Source organism: Leptodactylus fuscus, chromosome 6 (genome assembly GCF_031893055.1).
Source record: "Leptodactylus fuscus isolate aLepFus1 chromosome 6, aLepFus1.hap2, whole genome shotgun sequence".
In the NCBI taxonomy this organism is placed as follows: Eukaryota; Metazoa; Chordata; class Amphibia; order Anura; family Leptodactylidae; genus Leptodactylus; species Leptodactylus fuscus.
The window spans coordinates 59,067,036-59,089,390 of NC_134270.1; the positions used below are offsets into that span (position 1 = coordinate 59,067,036).

Here is a 22,355-nt window from a genome sequence, read left to right on the forward strand (position 1 = left end):
TCAGTCCTTTCCCGGTGCTGCCAGTTCGTCCGGCTCCACGGGTTTGGGATCCTCCGGCCAAGGCGCTGGAGATCAGAAAGGGGTGTGTTGGAAGTACAATGAGGGCCATTGTAAATTTGGCGCCTCCTGTAAGTTCAAACACTCCTGCTCGGTCTGTGGGGGCACTACCCACGGTTCCTCCCATTGCTTTAGGAGGAGAAAGGGGAAGCAGTCCAGTGGGTCCGCTGGTCATGGGTCGGACGCCGGTGATTCTGCGCGAGATGGTGCTGTATCTAAATAGATACCCCAACCGCGCTGATGCTCGTCTTTTGGAGGAGGGTTTTTCGGTTGGTTTTAGGATCCCTTCGTCCCGGGTGAGTTCTGCCTCGCTTGTTCGTAATCTGGTTTCCACTCGGCAGTATCCTGCAGTTGTGTCGGAGAGGTTGCAGAAGGAAGTGTCCTTGGGGCGTATGGCTGGTCCTTTTTGTTCGCCGCCTGTTGCGGATTTAGTTGTTTCGCCGTTGGGAGTTGTTCCTAAGAAGGAGCCCAACAAGTTCAGATTGATTCATCATTTATCGTACCCGAAAGGGGGTTCGGTCAATAATGGTATTCCTTCTGACCTGAGTTCGGTTGTTTATACGTCCTTTGATGCGGCGCTGGGTTGGGTTCGGCGGTATGGTTGGGGCGCCCTTATGGCTAAGTCAGACGTGGAGTCGGCTTTCCGCCTCCTCTCGGTACATCCGGAGAGCCAAAGGCTTTTAGGTTGCACCTGGAATGGTGCGTACTATGTAGATCGCTGCCTTCCCATGGGGTGTTCGATCTCGTGTGCTTATTTTGAAGCCTTCAGTTCATTCTTGGAGTGGGTGGTCAGGGATCTGACGGGTGTAGCGTCTGTCATCCACTACTTGGATGACTTTTTGTGTGTTGGCCCTGCTGACTCCCCTCTTTGCCTTAGTTTGCTTCGGACCTTGGAATGGGTGTCTGTCCGTTTCGGGGTTCCCTTAGCGCCAGGTAAGACGGAGGGCCCCGCCCCCTGCCTTAGTTTTTTGGGTATCACTATTGATACCGAAACCATGGAGTGTCGTTTGCCGGTGGATAAGCTCGTGGCGCTTCGTCTTGAAGTGGGTCGTACGTGTCGCTTGCATAACATTGTACTCCGGGACTTGCAGTCATTGTTAGGGAAGCTTAACTTCCCCTGCAGGATTATCCCCATGGGGCGGGTTTTCTGTAGGCGTCTGGCAGGTGCGACGGCTGGGGTGTCTTCCCCGCGCCATTTCATTTGCTTAACGCGTGACCATCGCGACGATTTGGAGGTGTGGGCCAGCTTCTTGGAGCTCTATAACGGCCCCTCCTTGTTAATGTCGCCAGCGGTCGATATGGTTGACTGGGAGTTGTTCACTGATGCGTCTGGCTCGGTGGGCTTTGGGGCGTATTTTGGGGGGGCGTGGTGTGTGGGCGCTGGCCGGCAGACTGGGTCGAGTTGGGGTGGGTGCGAAGCCTTTGTCTGTTGGAGCTTTTCCCTATAGTGGTGGCGGTAGAGGTTTGGGGAGATCGTTTTCGGGACAAGAAGGTTCGCTTTCACTGCGACAATCAGTCTGTGGTGTCAGCTATTAATTCCCTCACTGCCTCCTCTTCCCCGGTTGTTTTCTTGCTTCGTCGTTTGGTTTTGAAATGTTTCTCGCTGAATGCTTGGGTGGTGGCTGTTCATGTTCCTGGGGTGTCGAATGTTATCGTTGATTCTTTGTCTCGGTTTCAGTGGGAGAGATTTCGTTTGGTGGCTCCAGATGCGGACGCCGTGGGTCATTCGTGCCCGATGCATCTGTGGGACGTGGTCTCGAAGAGGCGGGTGACTTGATCCATTCTTCTTTGGCGGCCGGTACTCGTTCAGCTTATGAGTCTGCCTGGAGGGAGTTTGAGCACGTGTTGGGTGAGTTGGGGGGCATGATGTCGGTGGACGATTGTCGTACGGCGGTTTTGGTTTTAGTTGGTCGGGGTTCTTTGAGTGGGTGGTTTGTGTCTCGGCTTTCTCGATTGCTGGCTGGCTTGGCTTTTGGTTTTCGGCTGAGGGGGGTGTGTGATGTTACCAAGGATTTCCTGGTTCGCCAGGTAGTTCGGGGTTTTAGCAGGGGCAGGTCGCGGCCTGATGGCCGACAGCCCGTTTCTTTTGCGTTGTTGGATAGGTTGGGTGTGGTTCTGGGCGAGATTTGTGTTTCCCCGTTTGAGTGTGCTTTGTTTAGGCTGGCTTTCTCTTGGGCGTTCTTTGGAGCCCTTCGGGTTGGTGAGCTTGTGTCTCCTGCTAGGGGTCGAGCAGGGGGGGGGGGTTGTGGCAGGAGGTGTCGTTTGGGTTTGTGGGGGTGGAATTTGTTGTTCGCCGGTCAAAGACCGACCAGTTGGGAAAAGGTAAGGTGGTGCATTTACGCCCCGTTGTAGGTTCGTTGATGTGCCCAGTGGTTTGCTGTCGTCAATATCGGGAGGTGTGCTTTTTTTCCTCAGGCCCGGTTCTGCGCCACCTGAACGGGGACTATTTGTCCCGGTATCAGTTTATGGCTGTTTTTCGGCTTTGTTTGGATCATTTGGGATTGGACTCCCAGGGCTTTGCCCCTCATTCCTTTAGAATCGGGGCAGCTACCGAAGCGGTTGCTTGGGGTCTGGGCCCGGAGGTGGTTCGTCACATTGGGAGATGGGAGTCTCGTCGTTATTTGTCTTATGTGCGTCCGCATTTGTTGTAGTTGTTTTTCTTGTTAGATTTTTCTTTCCTTGTTCTCTTTTTCAGGTTCGTCTCCTCGGCTGGTCTGGATATTGGGGCATTCATATGTCCACTGAGGTGCGATCAGGGCGGATTTGTGTCCGGAGGGCCGTCAGCTTGGTTTTCCCAGGTCGTCTGTGCAGGTGCGGTGGCTGGGATTTCGAGGTCTGGTTTGGGGACGTATGATGCGTGAGTTTACCCGTTTTGTCAGGTTGGATCGTTCCCCGGACATTTTGGTTTTGCATCTGGGGGGTAATTATCTGGCTCGTCCTTTTCGTTTGCTGGTTAGGGACGTCAAGCATGACCTGCTTCGGTTGTGGATGGATTATCCATCTTTAATTGTGGTTTGGTCGGACATTGTCCCGCGCCATACCTGGCGCGGTGCTTGATCTGTTCCCAAAGTTAATAAGGCCCGGTCCAAGTGAACCGGGTGATTGGTGCTTTTGTGGTTCGTCATGGGGGGGTATGTGTTCGGCATTCAGAGCTTGAAGACTTGGAGGGTGGTTTTTGGCTGGCTGATGGGGTGCACTTGAATGCTGTGGGGATTGATATGTGGGCCTTGGGTTTGCAGGGAGGGATCGAGCGTGCTCTTTTGCTGGTGGCGGGTGAGCATACTTGAGGTGTTCAAGTGATGCTCACTGTGGCGGGGTGGGGGTCCTTGGAGTTGATGTAAATTTCTAGTGCTGGGGAAAACTTATTAGTAATGTTTTTTCCCTGTGTTAGTTTCAGGTTTGTAGTCTGGTTGGTGTTTGGACTCCTGCTGGGTCGGTATCCCGAGGAGTAGCTTAGATTTAACTGCCAATCTGTGTATATGGTGCCTCTGAGCCAATACTGATGGCTGGGGGTAATAATAGCGTGGAGAACAGATTGGCGGCCAGATATGTTTTTGGAGCTCCAAGGACCTCCCCTCTTTTGGTTGTCGCTCTGATTAGTTAGCTAGACAGGTTAATTATTTATGGGGGGATATGTTTTGGTAAACAGTATTTTCTATTGGTTTAAATGGTTATTTATTGATAAAGAATGTTGCTGATTTGATATGGTAAACTGTTTGTTATTTTGTAATAAAATGGCTGCTGTGGCCAATTTAATCCAACCCTTCTGGTCTCTGTCGTTCTTTGGTTGGGGCAATGGTTGAGGTGGGGGTAGGTGGTTGACTAGTGGCCATTATTAAGGGGGAGGGGGTGGGTTGTCACAGCATGTGGACGGAATGGTGGGTAGGTATTAGTGGAAGGCCATTCATCCTCAGATGCCAATGTCATGTCAGATCTCCACAGGGATCGTGTGGACAGGAAAGTAATTCACCATCTACTTTCCTGTCCACATGAATTTTGCGGGCAGTGCACGGCAAACACACGGAACCCATTATAGTCTATGGGGTCCATGTGCTTTTACAGCACAGCGCTTGCAATTGCGTTTGTATTCCGTTTGGGGGGTCTCCATGCAAATTCTCTCCAGACGGAATACAAAAGCAGATGTGAACGAACACTTAACCCATACTTCAAAAGAGTTACCCAATAAAATGTTAATTAACATTACATAGAACACTATCACGCAACTATCAGGCATTGAATCGAATAGGGAGGCCATTTTTACAGGTTTTCTAGTAGGATATAGAATTCAGGATCCATAAATAATTCAAGACAGAACAACATTTTAAGTGAATATACTCTTTACCATCCACAATAGTGTAAAGAAAATTTTACAAGCCTCAAATAAAAAAGTTTCAGAAGATCCCAAAACTTAGAATAAAATTGTAGAAAAGACACAGAATTTAGGATACAGTCCACTATGATATCACTGCCCTAAGAGACCAGGCCACACAGCTGATTCTTCTTGTATGGCTACACCATGGGACTACTGGAGTGTCTTCTGGTAGAGCCCATTGAGATGCGCCTGATAACATTCATTTAACTTTGTAACTGTAGAGAAACGTTGGGCCACTTGTGTCTCCTGCAGTAAAAAAAAAAAAAAAAAACCAAACATTTCTATCATTTCTTAAGAAGAGGAAGAAGAGGATTTTCTAATGCTCTATCATTGGGAAAAGTCATTTTTAGATGAGCACATCCTTGCATAGCCTTTAGAATGGCTATTTCACACCTACCTTTTGTATGTAAATTGCCTCAGTAGATTTGGAATAAGTCCGTTTTTACTCATATGTTAATGAGCTTCCACCATGCACCCGAAGTGTCTGTAATCACAGTCTGCGCTATGTGTATGTACAGCAGAGATGAGCCATCAGCACAGCAGCCTCTGCTATACATAAACATTGAGCAGACAGTGCACAGAGACATATCCGATCAACATCATTATCAGGGACGTCACGCAACTAGGCACAATGCCTGCATGGAGCACGGAGAGGTAAGTAACTGTTTTTTATGTTCCCTTACCTCCCCCGGACCTCCGTTCATTATACGAGTATAATAATAGTGTTTGTGGGGCCCATGGCGTCACTTACCAATCCCGGCCCCTGCCAGGATCGGTAAGCAAACAGGCCCGTTACCGGCTGGAGTAACTCCAGGCGGTAACGGCCTATTAAGAAAAAAAAACGCAGCAGTAGCGGCTGTCGCCGGGCCCGTGGCAGCTGCTACCCCTGCTACCCCGATAGTTACACAACTGACTGAAGGTGGAGTCAGTATACACCAGCAACAGAAGATCCTGGATGTTTCATATGTACCATACTCACCTCCTCCTTTATGGAAACAGTCAGTATGTCATGCCATTTTCTTTTTTCATTCTGACTGCTTCTTTCTTCAAAAGCTTTGTGAAAAATACCAGAACATGCACTCATCTCCTAAAAATTAGAGCATTAGATAAATAATGCTGGTGTAAGTAGAGTAATCATATTTTCAATAAGTAATTTTAGGGTAAATGATGAATTTCAAGAGTTGTTTTGTTTCTATTTTTTCCTCACTCATAAATGGGCATTACCAATATCCAGTTATTACAAATTACCAACCTTGGTCTACCTCTAGTGACTGGACATGATATCTACCTTTTAATTTGAAACACACATAATGTAAAAAATCATGTTATGCTGGATTCACATCTGCGCTGGGCTCTCTGTTGTTCAGGTTCACCAGAAGACTCGTACAACAGAGAGGCCAACTACCAAAACAGCGGTTATAATGGGGTTTGCTGGTGTCCTCCGCTTTTATACTGAAACTGGTGGAGAGAAAAAGTTCTCCATGCAGGAATTTTCCTTCCAGCTGATTTCTGTGGTGGAATCTCCAATGGAGACTCTGGTTACAAATGTGAACCTCACCTTAGGTATCCCAATGTGCCCTCTATTCCAAAATAGTGTTATTTATCCCATACAGTGATTGCCATAAAAAAAAAATTATACCACAATGCGCAAATTTGTGTATTTTGGTCACCTCTCTTCTCCGCAAATATTAGAGATAGTAAAGCCATACATAATAAATGATGATAAAAAGTCATACATACTGAAAATTGGTATTAATAAAAACTACAACTTGTCCCACTAGTAAAGAGCCCTGATGTCTCCATCAACAAAAGAGTAAAAAGGTTATAGGCATCAGAATATAATGACCCCAGGAAAATCATTTATTTAAAACAAAAAAAAAATGCAAAAAATAATGATTAATGATTAAACGTTAAAAAAAACATTATATGTACCCCGTAATGATGATTCCAGATGAAAATACAACTCGTCACGCAAAGAATAAGCCCTCACTTAGCTTGGTCGACAGAAAAATAAAGAAGTTTGAATTTTGTAAGGTGGAGAAGGAATATATGAAAAAAGTTCCCGTCCTTAAAGGGTTAAACAAATTTTAAATTAGGCCCGCATCACAAAAAACAGTTTTACAGACATTACAGCAAAATCACACATTTACAATCCTATGAAAAAGTTTGGGCACCCCTATTAATTTTAATCATTTTTAGTTCTAAATATTTTGGTGTTTGCAGCAGCCATTTCAGTTTGATATATCTAATAACTGATGGACACAGTAATATTTCATGATTGAAATGAGGTTTATTGTACTAACAGAAAATGTGCAATATGCATTAATATTTAGTAGATCCTCCTTTTGCAAAGATAATGGCCTCTAGTCGCTTCCTGTAGCTTTCAATCAGTTCCTGGATCCTGGATGAAGGTATTTTGGACCATTCCTCTTTACAAAATAATTCAAGTTCAGTTAAATTTGATGGTCGACGAGCATGGGCAGACTGCTCTCAAAACATAGTTGTTCATGGGAAGGATACAAAAAGTTGTCTCAGAGATTTAACCTGTCAGTTTCCACTGTGAGGAACATAGTAAGGAAATGGAAGACCACAGGGACAGTTCTTGTTAAGCCCAGAAGTGGCAGGTCAAGAAAAATATCAGAAAGGCAGAGAAGAAGAATGGTGAGAAGAGTCAAGGACAATCCACAGACCAACTCCAAAGAGCTGCAGCATCATCTTGCTGCAGATGGTGTCACTGTGCATCGGTCAACAATACAGCGCACTTTGCACAAGGAGAAGCTGTATGGGAGAGTGATGAGAAAGTAGCCGTTTCTGCAACCACGCCACAAACAGAGTCACCTGAGGTATGTAAAAGCACATTTGGACAAGCCTGTGGACTGTTGAAACAAAGATTGAGTTGTTTGGTCATACAAAAAGGCGTTATGCATGGCGTCCAAAAAAAAACAGCATTCCAAAAAAAACACTTGCTACCCACTGTAAAATTTGGTGGAGGTTCCATCATGCTTTGGGGCTGTGTGGCCAATGCCGGCACCGGGAATCTTGTTAAAGCTGAGGGTCGCATGGATTCCACTCAGTATTAGCAGATTCTTGAGAATAATGTTCAAGAATCAGTGACGAAGTTGAAGTTACGCCAGGGATGGATATTTCAGCAAGACAATGATCCAAAACACCACTCCAAATCGACTCAGGCATTCATGCAGAGGAACAATTACAATGTTCTGGAATGGCCATCCCAGTCCCCAGACTTGAATATCATTGAACATCTGTGGGATGATTTGAAGCGGGCTGTCCATGCTCGGCGACCATCAAACTTAACTGAACTTGAATTGTTTTGTAAAAAGGAATGGTCCAAAATACCTTCATTCAGGATCCAGGAACTGAATAAAAGCTACAGAAAGCGACTAGAGGCCGTTATCTTTGCAAAAGGAGGATCTACTAAATATTAATGTCACTTTTCTGTTGAGGTGCCCATACTTTTGCACCGGTCAAATTTTGGTTTAATGCATATTGCACATTTTCTGTTAGTACAATAAACCTCATTTCAATCCTGAAATATTACTGTGTCCATTAGTTATTAGATATATCAAACTGAAATGGCTGTTGCAAATACCAAAATATTTAGAACTAAAAATGATTAAGATTAATAGGGGTGCCCAAACTTTTTCATAGGACTGTATCACTGTGCAGAGGGAATCCTCAATCAAATCCCAATTCAAGGCATCTGCAAAATGTACATTTTGTCGTAACTATTACACTACACAGTTATACTACAATAGAAGCAAATGGGTGATTTTCGTATTCACTGCCATTGGGGTGTGACTAAAAGTTCTCCTGGCTGGGATCTCACAATGGAATTATTGGCCTAGCTTTGGCATGAAGACGGATTCAGAATAGAAATTTTACCTGTAATGTTGCTGTCAAGCTCTGTGCCGAGTGCTCATATTCTAGCAGCTTCTTCCTGACCACTTCACTGTCTTTCCTGATACCCTGTACACAAATAAGGACAGTTATATACAGTATGATAACAAATGCATATATTTTAGCTTGTTGTCAATTGTCTATTCTGATTATTTCCTATAGTGCTTTACAGGCAAAACATCAAGGACATTATCATAAAAAACATCAACTCCTAGGTTGCCTTTATAGCTGCCTGGCCTGTCAGAATTTCTTAGGCCTGGTTCACATCTGCGTTCGGTATTCAGTTCGGGGGAGTTTGCTTGGGTACCCTCAGAATACAGAATAGTAAACGCATTAAAAAACGGTTAGCAAAGAAACCACACGGGCCCCATAGACTATAATTGGGTGCACACAAAGAAATGGGTCCGCACATGCATAGCTTCTGACATGACCATTTGTTAAATAATTGATGTCAGAGCAAGAGTTGGTCTGACTCAGTCTGTGGAAAAAAAAATAGAGGAGTTGGAGTTGGTGGTTTGGCCTTACCCACTCCACAGCCTTGTACTACATTACCAGTAACAATGAAAAATGTTGTTGGAAATCACTATTGCTGCTACAGGTTGTATGGTGGAGTTTCTCCTGAAATTCCAGTGCTTCAGACAGCCAAATCTTCAATGCCATCCCATTCACAGTAAACTTTGATAACTGGCAGTGTGCCTTGTCCAGAAGGTGCCTCCTGGAGAAACAGGCAGGATACGTCACTAAAAACAGTAGCATAAAATCTTAAATAATCAATGTCAATGCTATCCCTGCCCCCCTGCTACCATATAAGCACTAACTTCTAAGTGTAAGAAATACAGTTTACTGTTGTAATTGGAAATGGGGGCTGTATGAATCCATTTGCAATGGACAGAATCTCTATTATGTAATGTAATTGCAATGTACTTATTTAATTCTCTTACTTGTATTGTGCCAAGTTCAGAATTTTACATGTCGGTCACTCTCCTATATAGGACTCACAAGCTAAATATCCAATCACAATGCCTTTTGAGTGTGGCAGAAAACCGGGGTGCGTAGACCCATGCATACACAGAGAGAACATACAAACTCTATGCATACACAGAGAGAACATACAAACTCTATGCATACACAGAGAGAACATACTCTATGCAGATACAGATGTTGTCCTTGGTCAGATTCGGACTAGGACTCCAGCGCTATAAGGTGCTAACCAATGAGCCACCATGTGAAGGAGACCTCGGCCTCTTTAAATTCAGATAATAAATACTGATGAACACATCTGCAGGACACACTGCAACTGACCGTAGATCCACATAAACCTTTGTGTGTTCAAACTTGTCAATTACATCTAGAACTCGCTTGGAATCATTCATTGGAGAATGGAAGTTGTGGAAAACCTGGGTTTTTAAAGAGTCTATGATGATCTGAATCCTCCTCAGCTCCTTTGTGGCAATCTGTTAAAAAATAAAGAATATTAATAACTACAGTTAGGAAGGTAAAGGCTATCCTTAAAGGGTTTTAACATCTCAAGGGTTGACCTGCTCTCCTGTCTCCTCTCCCCTCCACTTTCTGGTTTCAATGACAAGTTCAAGTGTGTAACTACCGGGGTAGCGACTGCCACATTAGGGCCCGACGACAGCTGTTACCGCTGTGTTTTTTGTTTTTTTTTCTTAATAGGCCATTTCAGACTGGAGTTACTCCAGTCGGTAACGGGCCCTATTTACTTACCGATCCTGGCAACATAATGAGCTGTATCTGACAAACAGAGCAAGATAGAGCAATGGATTGGGTAAAACACTTCGTTTAGCTTAAGGTAGGGTTCACACTACCATTGGTGTCCGCACAGAAGGTGTCCATTTAAAAAAAAAAACAACCCAGACACTTATCATAACGGACACAAACGGACGGTAACTGATGGCTATCAGTTACTGTCCGTTGCCCATAGACCTCAATGTTAAAGAAAACGAACACTTGCTGTCCGTTTTTTCAAACGGACAGAAAAGTCCTGCATGTAGGATTTTTTTGTCCGCTTGAAAAAACGGACATGGTTGTAAACGGACACTTACCGTAAGAACATAAACGGACCCTAAAGGACACCAGATAAAATCCCATTGAAATGAATGGAAATTGTAATGGACACAGCTAGTGCCCATTGCTAAAATCTTGAACAGACAGTAGCTACGGACACTACAGTCGGACACCAACGGTAGTGTGAACGCCCCCTAAGTTACAAGTTAAAATATGATCCTGGAGATGGGAATTATTCCTTTTACATAATGGCAGGAGCTGCACCCAAAATACTACTAAAATTCATTGCTCATTATTGTAAATAAGAGCTCTTAGTCAGAAGCTCATGATAGATATTTGTGATGCTTCCATGTGCAGTTCACACAGGATTGTCTACACACACGTCAATGTACAAGTCGATTCCCCTTCCCGACCCATGTGGTACTATTACCACATGGATGTCTAGTGCTTCACGACCGATGTGGTAATAGTACCACATGGATGTAAACAATCCCCGCAGCGCAGTGCGGGTGTTCTTGGAGCAGGTGTTAGTTGTATCTGACACCTAACATCCTGCTCCATCCCCCTCCATCAGACATGAGTGCTGATTTTGGGTTTTAACCCGTTGATTGCCGTGATCAAACATGATCACGGCAAACAACGGGTTGCCCGATCTTGTAGGGATCCCCGGCACCCCCCGCTGCGAGATCGGGGGGTGCTGGTATCCCTACCATGTAGCCAGGGGTCTGATTAGTCACCCCTGGCAGTCCTGAGTCCCACTTACCTTTGTATCCTGGCCGGTGTCTTCTGGAGCTGTACTGTCCCGTCCGTCTGCACGAGCCGAGCTTCACTTCCTGTTTACAGAGTGATAACGTGCAGGCTCTTACTGAAGCCTGTGACTCACTCTGTAAACAGGATCAGTGATGCAAGCTTCACTCATGCAAGTGTCCCATAGGGACACATGAAAAAGTTAAAAAAAAAAAAGTGGAAAAAAAAAAAAGTGTTTTGAAACAATTAATAAAGTTATCAAGCCCCAAAAACCCTTTTTTTCTATAGAAAATGAATTATAAAAAAAAACAACTAAAAATTAATAAAAACAATACATATTTGGTATCGCCGTGTCCGTAACAATCTGTACAATAAAACTGAAACAATATTTAATGTACACGGTGAATGACGGAAAAAAACAAACGGAAAAAACCCGCCGGAAGTAGTGATTTTTCGCCATCTCACCTTACAGAATGTGCTATAAAAAGTGATCAAAAAGTCAAATGCACCTCACAACAGTACCAATAAAAAGCACACATTGTCCCGCAAAAAATAAGCCCCCAACCAACACTGTCAACCAAAAAATAAAAATGTTACGCCTCTCAGAAGATGGCGATGCAAAAAACATTGATTTATGTCTCCAAATGTGTTTTTGTTCTGCAGAATTAGTTACGCATAAAAAAATAATATAAATGAGGTATCGCCGTAACCGTACCGACCCACAGAATAAAGATAATATGTTACTTATACTGTACGCTGCATGGCGAAAAATTTACAAGGTAAAACGCAATACCGGAATTGATTTTTTTTATTTAAATCCAGCAAAAAAAGAGTTAATAAAATGTATTCAGTAAGTTGTAGGCACCCAAAAATGGTGTCATTACAAAATACATCTCATCCCGCAAACAACAAGCCCTTATATGGCTGCGTCACCAGAAAAGTAAAGAAAATATAGCATCTAGTAATGCAAGAATAAAAACCCGCAAAAATCGCCAAATCATTAGAATACAACTGGCGGCGTCAGGAAGGGAATATATAAGCTGTGCGAGCGAATATCAGGGGACACCCCAGATTTAGAGCTTACGAGGGAAAATATACCAGAAGTGACCCCAAAGTGACCCCCAGAGTGACTCCCCCAATTATAGGAGCTACTGGGACCTAGTAGGAAATTCGGTGTTTGCAATGTCCTCCGCACAGCTTATATATTCACTCTTCGCCATCCGCTGTGCAGTCACGTCTGGGATACTAATACTCACTACACCCCCTGATAAATTCTTTGAGGGGTGCAGTTTTCAAACTGGGGTCACACCTTTGGGGAATCCACTTTTCTGGTACCCTACAGGCTCTACACACATGACATGGCGTCCAGATACCAAACATCTGAATCTGCGCTCCAAAAGCCGCATCGCGCTCCTTCCCTTCTGCGCCCTGCTGTGTGCCCAAACTGCATTTTATGCCACATATATGACACATGTATGATACTGGTGTACCCCGGATAATGCACGTAATGTCATATGTGGGTATAAATTGATATTAGGGCACAGCCAGACACAGAAGGGAAGAAGGGTTATTGGGTTTTTGTAGCACAGACTTAGACGGTTTGTTTGTTTTTTTTTTGGATGCCATGACACTTTTGCAGAGACCCTAAAATTGCCCTTACAGAATGGGGTCACTTCTTGGGGAATTCCAGTTCACTGGCACCTCCAGGGCTCTGCAAAAACATCATGGCACCCAGAAAGTCCCTCTAAATCTGTACCCCAAAAGCTAAAAAGCGCAGTGCTCCTTCCCTTCTGAGCCCTGCTATGTGCCCAAGCAGCAGTTTATACCTACATATATAATTTTTTGCCCCTCAGGATGGCCCACTTAATAGTTTTAGGAGTGCAGGTCTCTGACAACACGAAGTGGGTGCAACGTATTGGGCACCGAAATGGCAGATTTCTTTAAAAATTAAAATTTTCATTTTGTACATTAATTTTTGGGAAGCATTTTTAGGCTCAAAATGATAATACCCCTTTATTCATTCCTTGACAGGTGTAGTTTCTAAAATGGGGTCACTTTTGAGGGGTTTCCATTGTATTGGTACTTTAGGGGCTCTGCAAATGCGACATGGCACCAGAAAACTGCCCTCAAAAGCCAAATAACCCTCTTTCCATTCTGAGCCCCGCCATGTTCCCATACAGCAGATTATGGCCACATATGGGGTATTGCCGTGTTCAGGAGACATTGTGTGACAAACTGGGGGGCTTTTAATTCTCTAACTACTTGTAAAAATTAAAAATATGGCGCTAAATGGACGATTTATTGGAAAAAAGTAATTTTTCATTTTCACATCTCAATGGTAAAAAAAAATCTGTGAAACACCTGTAGGGTCCAAGTGCTCACTAAACCCCTTGATAAATTCCTTGAGGGGTCTAGTTTTCAAAATGGGGTCATTTGGGGAGGGGGGTTCCACTGTTCTAGCACTTCAGGGGCTCTCCAAATGCAACATGGTGCCTGAAACAGATTTCAGCTAAATTTGCCCTCTAAAATCCCAATAGCGATCCTTCAGCTCTGGACCTTACAGTGTGCCCATACATCACTTTACATCCACATAAGGGGCATTTCTGTAGTTGGGAGAAAATGCTTGACAATTTTTGGGGTGCATTTTCTCTTTTAACCCCTTGTGGAAATGCAAAATTTGGGGTTAAAGCAACATTTTATAGCAAAAAATGTCACTTTTCCTTTTGTTGGGCCAATTCTGTTACACTCCTGTAGGGTCAAAGTGCTCACTATACCCCTTAGTAAATTCTTTGAGGGGTATAGTTTCCAAAATGGGGTCACATTTGGGGGTTTCCACTGTTTTGGCACCTTGGGAGCTCTGCAAACGGGACATGGTGCCTGAAAAGTAATGTTCCAAAATCTGGCCTACGAAATCCAATTAGCGCTCCATCCGCTCTGAGAGCGACCGTGTGCCCGTACATTAGGGTACCAGCACATATTGGGTATTGTCGTGTTCGGGAGAAATTTTGTAACAAAATGTGGGGTGCAATTTTTCCTTTAACCCCTTGTGAAGATGAAAAATTTGGGGCTACAGTGACATTTTATTATAAAAAAAAGTAATTTTTCATTTTCACATCTCAATGGTAAAAAAATCTGTTAAACACCTGTAGGGTCCAAGGGCTCACTATACCCCTTGATAAATTCCTTGAGGGGGTCTAGTTTCCAAAATGGGGTGACATTTTGGGGGTTTCCACTGTTTTGGCACCTTGGGGGCTTTGCAAACGGGACATGGCGCCTGAAAAGTATTGTAGCAAAATCTGGCCTACAAAATCCAATTAGCGCTCCATCCGTTCTGAGAGCGATCGTGTGCCCGTACATTAGGGTACCAGCACATATGGGGTATTATCGTGTTCGGGAGAAATTGTGTAACAAAATGTGGGGTGCAGTTTCTCCTTTAACCCTTAGTAAATGTGTAAATTCTAGGGCTAAATGAATATATTAGTGACAGAAATTGAAAAATGTAAATTTGACCTCCATTTTGTTGTAATTGTTGTGAAATGCTGAAAGGGTTAAGAAACTTTCTAACTGCTGTTTTGGATTCTTTCAAGAGTGCAGTTTTTAGAATGGAGTGATTTTCGGGGGGTTTTATTAGAGAGGCCTTTCAAGTACCCTTCAGAACTGAACTGGTCCCTTGAAAAATGTGTTTTGGAAATTTTCTTGAAAATTTGGAAAATTACTGCTTGACTTGTAAGCCTTATAATATCTGAAAAAAATGAAAGGGTGATTAAAATTTGATTGCTACATAAATCAGAGATATGGTTAATTATATTTATGAAAAAATTTGGGTAGTATGGATTTCTATTTGAAAGGCTTGCAATTTCAAAGTTTGAAAACTGCATTTTTTTCAAAATTTTCACCAAATTTCCTATTTTTTCATAATGAAAGACAAAACATATTGACAAAAATTTACTACTGACATGAAGTACAATGTGTTACGAAAAAACAATCTCAGAATCACTTGTGTAAGTTAAAGCGTCTCAAAGTTATTGCCATTTAAAGTGACACATGTCAGTTTTGAAAAAAGAGGCCTGGTCCTCAAGTCACTTTTGAGCTGTGTCTCTATAGGGTTAACTGTAACATTCATAGTATATAACAAATCCCAAAGAGTTACCGTGAGCTTGGAAACCTTTTTTTCTATTGATTCCAATTCTGTTCCCAATGTTTCCTCTTCATACAGCAAGGAGTGAAATAACTTAACAAACTTCTCCGCATTCACAAGACTAGTCGCAGCAGAGGACCTAAAAATGACACATTAAGTACAAGTCTCATTCTGTCTCTGAACACTTCCCCACAATGCCCCTTTTTGGGAGTAGACTCCCTTTTGGCCTTCTCTCCTGCCTCAACCCTTATATTTCATTTAGGTCATCATTTTGGCACAACCAGGGTATGGAATACCCACTCCTGCACTGCTGGGATGTATTAACCCCTTCCTGCTGGTGGCATTCTCTCCCGCCTTCCAAACACCATAACTTTCTTATTTTTCTATTTACAGAGCCATATGAGTGTTTAATGCTTGCGGCACAAATTATTCTTCATGATGTTACTGAGATCAAAAATTCTGAATGGGGTGGAATTGGAGAAAAAGTGCATTTGTGCGACTTTCTTACGGGCTTCGTTTTTACAGCAATCGCTCTGCATATAATACAAATCACCTGTTTTTATATTTCGATCCAATTCCAGGGATACCAACTTTATATGGTTTTATTTACATTTTAACCCCTTAACAAAAATCCAAAACTTTGCAAAAAAACCCCGAAAAACCTGTTTCTTTAAGTCACCATATTCTGACACCCATAACTTTTTTATATTTCTGTGTACCGGGATGCAAAAGGTGTCCCTTTTTGCTGGGCCAGGTATTCTTTTTAGTTATACCATATTTGGGAATGTCTATTGCTTTGATCACATTTTATTGAAATTTTTATCAGAGGCAATCACCGTTCGGGAAAAATATTTTTATAACATTATAGACCGGCATTTTCAGACACAGGAATATCTACTGCGCGTGTTCCACAGTATTTTTTTTTGTTTGTTTTATGTGTATTATAGGGAAAGGAAGGCGGGGTGATTTGAACTTTTGTTTTTTATTGTTTTTTTTTTACTATTTTATTAGTCCCCATAGGGGGCTGGAACCTGCAATTGTTTGATTGCAAGTCCCATAGACTGCATGAAATATATCACACCGATATATCACCGATATATCATATCCGAGTTGGAGCTAAACAATAGGTTCACGACTCTGATAAAAGTGTCCTTTGTCACGGTGAATTGGTCCTGCCATAATTCCTTTTCTATAACGTTAGGTGGCACCCATGTGGTCGCTGATTTGGTGATATAGCATAGGCAAGATTTTTGGGTTCCGTGTATTACCCACCAAGGTTTGTTTTTATTTCTCTACTTTATCTGAATACTAACGCTAGGTTCACACCTGCGTTCTGGTCTCCGTTCTGTGCTTTCCGTCTTCTACATGGAAGAAGACGGAAAGCACAGACCGGGTCCGGCCGTGAGCAGCGGTGAGTGTTTTATGCTCTCCGTCACGAAACCGTTTTTTTTTAATCCGGACACACAGTACTACATGTCCGACTCTGTGTCCGGATTATAAAACCCGGTTTCGTGGCGGAGAGCATAAAACGCTCACCGCCGCTCACGGCCGGACAGCTTTCTCACCCATTCATTTGAAAGACTCCTGCAGGTTTCCGTCTCCTGCTCTGTTTTATGCAGGAAATGGAAACCTGCATAATGGAGTGCCGGGCGCAGATGTGAACGAGCCCTAAGTTGCGTATTGCATCTTCATGTTTCTTTTTTATAACTCAAACTTTATTGAAATTTTTTTTTTTTTTTTTTTTTTTATACAATAAGAAAAGAAAAAACAATTACAAGTTACAGGGCGAACACCCGCCCTGCGAACAGAAAAAGCACACAGTGCAACACAAAATACAATCATAGAAGAATAAAAAATAAAAAAAAAATTAAAGACAAAGAAAACAACATAGAAAAAAGAAAAAGGAAAAAGGGGGGGGGGGGAGGGGGTTAGTGGGACAGATGGGTGGGGGAGAGCATCTTCATGTTTCAACATTTAGCCATGTTGTGAATTTGCCTTCTTATATAGTGCTATGTTCATTCATTTTCCCCTTCCTCACAATCACCTCCCCTCCCCCCCCCCTTTTTTTTCTGCTTGCTGTCCGTTACCCCACTTACCAGGTTGTAAAAACTGAAATGTTTTTCTTATAGATCATTATATGTTGATGGTGTATATATTCAACTGGGCCATGTGTGGCCTCAATAGTCTCGAAATAGAAATGTTGTATTATAAATTGTCCATCCCATCCCTCTTTCCAGCCCCTGTTTATAAGATGAGGCCTCAAAACCAAGCTGTACCCCATGCACAGGAATAAACTTCCTTCAAGAGTGTATGACACACCATAGTCACCCCGAGCCAGATCTCCCCTGATGTTTAATGAATACATTGAGATAATTACTATCCAATTTCCTTTCATGATCCTAATTGATCTTGATTAATCTTGTATATAAATACTAAATGTTATACGAGATTAGAAAGATAATCCTAAAACATATTCAATAGGAAATGCTCATTTAACATGAAGAATGAGGATGCAGGAAGTTTTGGCTGGGAAGTAATCCCATAAAATTACATATAAATGTTCTAGTTAATCTTCAGTAAACTTACAGCCTTAACTTTAGAAATCTCAGAAATATAATAGTGGACCTACCAGAATCTGAGGAAATATTTCTAATTATGTGTTTTTCAGATGTGCCCCATACTGAGATAGTGGCACACAAGGTATACAAATCTGACTCGAGTCATCAAATATTCTGAATTGACATCCAGTCGTAAAAAAACTGAATTGCAAGGGAAACTTTTGGAAATACAAAATAACACAAAATCTATTCCTGTTTTTAATCTGAGTCATATGTGGTAGTGGTCCAGTGATTTGGTGCTAAATTAATAGAAATTCTGATGATAGGAATAGCGTAGTGTCGACATAGATTCACCAAAATCATTGAAAAACAACAAAACTACAAATCCCAGCATGCTCTTTCACCTGTCAGAGCATGCTGGGTGTTGTAACTTTGCAACAGCTGAAGAGCAATAGGTAGAACGCCACAACACTGAGGGCTCAGATCAATGCTGTAAAGGGCATTAACAAGTAATAAAGGCAGGTAAATATTGAAGCAAGTGTAACAGGAGTGAACATTTGCTATACAAGGACTCAATGCAGCAAGTGGAATAAAATACACCAAGAACATGTTTAGTGCACTAGCAATGAAATGCTGCAAACGTAGCACCCACAAAAGATACCTACTGTCTTGTCACTTTGCATCTTGAGTTTTCTTCCACCTGGAATGAAGGCAGACAATGCAGAATTATAAGAAGTACAAGGTCTACATTTCTATGATAGCATCCTGGCTGCATTATATCTGTAAAGCCTTCTTTTAAGTCATTCATGCCTATATATAGCTTTAATCACATCATATGACATTTGTTATTGTTTTTCAAGCAAGATACAGTCCTATGAAAAAGTTTGGGCACCCCTATTAATCTTAATCATTTTTTGTTCTAAATATTTTGGTGTTTGCAACAGCCATTTCAGTTTGATATATCTAATAACTGATGGACACAGTAATATTTCAGGATTGAAATGAGGTTTATTGTACTAACAGAAAATGTGCAATATGCATTAAACCAAAATTTGACCGGTGCAAAAGTATGGGCACCCTTATCATTTTATTGATTTGAATTCCCCTAACTACTTTTTACTGACTTACTGAAGCACAAAATTGGTTTTGTAACCTCAGTGAGCTTTGAACTTCATAGCCAGGTGTATCCAATCATGAGAAAAGGTATTTAAGGTGGCCAATTGCAAGTTGATCTCCTATTTGAATCTCCTCTGAAGAGTGGCATCATGGGCTACTCAAAACAACTCTCAAATGATCTGAAAACAAAGATTGTTCAACATAGTTGTTCAGGGGAAGGATACAAAACGTTGTCTCAGAGATTTAACCTGTCAGTTTCCACTGTGAGGAACATAGTAAGGAAATGGAAGACCACAGGGACAGTTCTTGTTAAGCCCAGAAGTGGCAGGCCAAGAAAAATATCAGAAAGGCAGAGAAGAAGAATGGTGAGAACAGTCAAGGACAATCCACAGACCACCTCCAAAGAGCTGCAGCATCATCTTGCTGCAGATGGTGTCACTGTGCATCGGTCAACTATACAGCGCACTTTGCACAAATAGAAGCTGTATGGGAGAGTGATGAGAAAGAAGCCGTTTCTGCATGTACGCCACAAATAGAGTTGCCTGAGGTATGAAAAAGCACATTTGGACAAGGCAGCTTCATTTTGGAAACAAAAATTGAGTTGTTTGGTTATAAAAAAAAGGCGTTATGCATGGCGTCCAAAAAGAAACAGCTTTCCAAGAAAAACACATGCTACCCACTGTAAAATTTGGTGGAGGTTCCATCATGCTTTGGGGCTGTGTGGCCAACGCCGGCACCAGGAATCTTGTTAAAGTTGTGGGTCGCATGGATTCCACTCAGTATCAGCAGATTCTTGAGAATAATGTTCAAGAATCAGTGACGAAGTTGAAGTTACGCCAGGGATGGATATTTCAGCAAGACAATGATCCAAAACACCGCTCCAAATCGACTCAGGCATTCATGCAGAGGAACAATTACAATGTTCTGGAATGGCCATCCCAGTCCCCAGACCTGAATATCATTGAACATCTGTGGGATGATTTGAAGCGGGCTGTCCATGCTCGGCGACCATCTAACTTAACTGAACTTGAATTGTTTGTCCAAAATACCTTTATCCAGGATCCAGGAACTGATTAAAAGCTACAGGAAGCGACTAGAGGCTGTTATCTTTGCAAAAGGAGGATGTACTAAATATTAATGTCACTTTTCTGTTGAGGTGCCCATACTTTTGCACCGGTCAAATTTTGGTTTAATGCATATTGCGCATTTTCTGTTAGTACAATAAACCTCATTTCAATCCTGAAATATTACTGTGTCCATCAGTTATTAGATATATCAAACTGAAATGGCTGTTGCAAATACCAAAATATTTAGAACTAAAAATGATTAAGATTAATAGGGGTGCCCAAACTTTTTCATAGGACTGTATATGGACGGCAATAAAAGACTGCATAACTATTCAGATTCCATATTGACAAATACAGTAGAGATTTAACAGAACACACCGAGGCTGTGTGAGAAGCTGCAATGACTGGTAATAGATCTGCATTCATGACTTTCCAGACATATAAGGAAAAAGTATGTTATTGTACCATGTTAGCCTGTGGGTATGAGATATAAAAACAAAAAACTTGAGAGTCTTCAGTAGTTGATACCTTTTTTAATGGCTAACTAATTATGATGACAGATTACAAGCTTTCGGGATATCTCAGATCCCTTCCTCAGGCATAAAAATCAGTACATTTCAGTAGCAATGAATAAACACCCAGAAAGGTTTATCCACACATTAAACATACAGAAGAGCGATTAATTTGTATATGATAGCAATGGCCGCCACATAGTTCTAGTCCGACCTCCAAAGAAGAGTAACCTGTACATTCAACCTCTGTGTCTAACTTTGGAGAAACAGTATTAGAATGTATTCACACATGGCAGATTTGTTGTATGTGCCTAATAATCAGCTACATATATTGTAGTGGAGTGGTCTTGGTGTCAAGCACGTGGATTTCTATAAATTTCAGAGGTGACATTTCTCACAGCTCCCTTACAGTCTGCACAAAGTTTGCTCTTTACATTTGCATTCACTGTACAAACTGGTTGTACTCCTATATCATGGGAGCTCGGTTAAGATTCTGGGGAGGGAAACCGGTCCACAAGATAACACTTTCTAAAAACAATCACTAGAAGAAGAATCTTTCCATAAACACAGGTTAAGTGATAAACGTGTACAGTGGCTCCCCCAGCAGGCTAGTGAGTGCAGTGACTTTTTATATGGGATCTAAGATTGGATTCTCTAGGCTACATCCATAACCGTAATCTGTTACCTAAATCTTAATTAATTCACAATTAACTGAACAATTTACCTCGATTATGATTAACGATGAATTACGATTATGCCACGCCGCCTATTTATATGCCATTCCATGCAAGTGACTTTTGGTTTTGGTTATTCACATATCAGTAATCCTGACTGGATAGCGTAAAGTTAGCAACATGTACTTCTAGGACTAACAATACCAAATGCATCGTTACAAAGATCATCAATCATAGATTGTGTTGTTGCCCATTACATAAAGTTAATTTGTATTTATGTCCATTTACATTTCTACTTACTTTCACATTTTTCTTTTTGGTTTCCTCAGATCTGTGGACGTAGAAAATACTAAATCCCCACAGCAGTAGAAGAAAGAAATAACTGGAGAAGAAACTGTTAATGAACATGCAGAAAGTCACCAAATATCCAAATGTGGAGGCAAGACAGGAAACACATTCTCTATAACCAACCAGTCCATTGACATGGGTCCAGCAAACGAACAGCAGAGCACCTAGAATGCCAACCCCAAAACTAAATCTGGAATTCTTCTGCCCCCTCTTAAAAATAATGGCCATCCAGCCATGCAGCTTTAGGTTCACTTCTGACAAGGCAAATGCTGTGAGTTCGCTCATGTCCTCAAGCAGGTCTATATTGCTTGGTTATATATACATCCTATAGAGCATCTTAAATCCCATAGATATTAATGTGATGGCCATTGTACAGTAGATCTTGAATGCAATGGTGGAGAAGATCCATGGATCTGTATTGTAGATGTCAATGGGATGCGATTTCTAGTCAGTATACTGACCCTTCAGCACACTTAGGAAGAACAGATGTATTGTATCTTCTGTAGAGGTGTATGCAGGTCTTCTCCAGATATGGGGTACACCATGTCTGTATAGTTGCATGTACTTTCTTCAACTGCACTTACATGGGAACTTTGTGTAGATTACAATCCTTCAGTGACAAAAAATGTTGTCATTGCTAGTTACTTTCCCAGCAAATCTCATCTATTTCATGAATGTAGTTGATCCAGAAAATCAAGATTTTAGGTTAAAGGTCACAAGATGCTCAGACGGCATGAAACTAGTAAACAGGGAGGGTCCTCCTGAAAATCAACTTACTCAGCCAAAAGAGGAAGTACATATCAATCTTAGACACAGGTCT

General features: G+C 42.0%; 1 protein-coding gene across 1 annotated transcript; it reads right to left on the bottom strand.

Moving 5' to 3' along the window:
* Positions 1-4,530: 4,530 nt before the first annotated feature.
* On the bottom strand, positions 4,531-21,820 carry LOC142209115 (uncharacterized). The gene is made up of 8 exons (XM_075278055.1): positions 21,488-21,820; positions 18,484-18,518; positions 15,273-15,399; positions 9,650-9,801; positions 8,900-9,062; positions 8,333-8,416; positions 5,409-5,516; positions 4,531-4,675 (listed from the first exon to the last, which is right to left on the bottom strand). The coding sequence occupies exons 1-8, from the start codon at positions 21,818-21,820 to the stop codon at positions 4,580-4,582; spliced, it is 1,098 nt and encodes a 365-aa protein (XP_075134156.1). The 3' UTR covers positions 4,531-4,579.
* Positions 21,821-22,355: the final 535 nt, after the last annotated feature.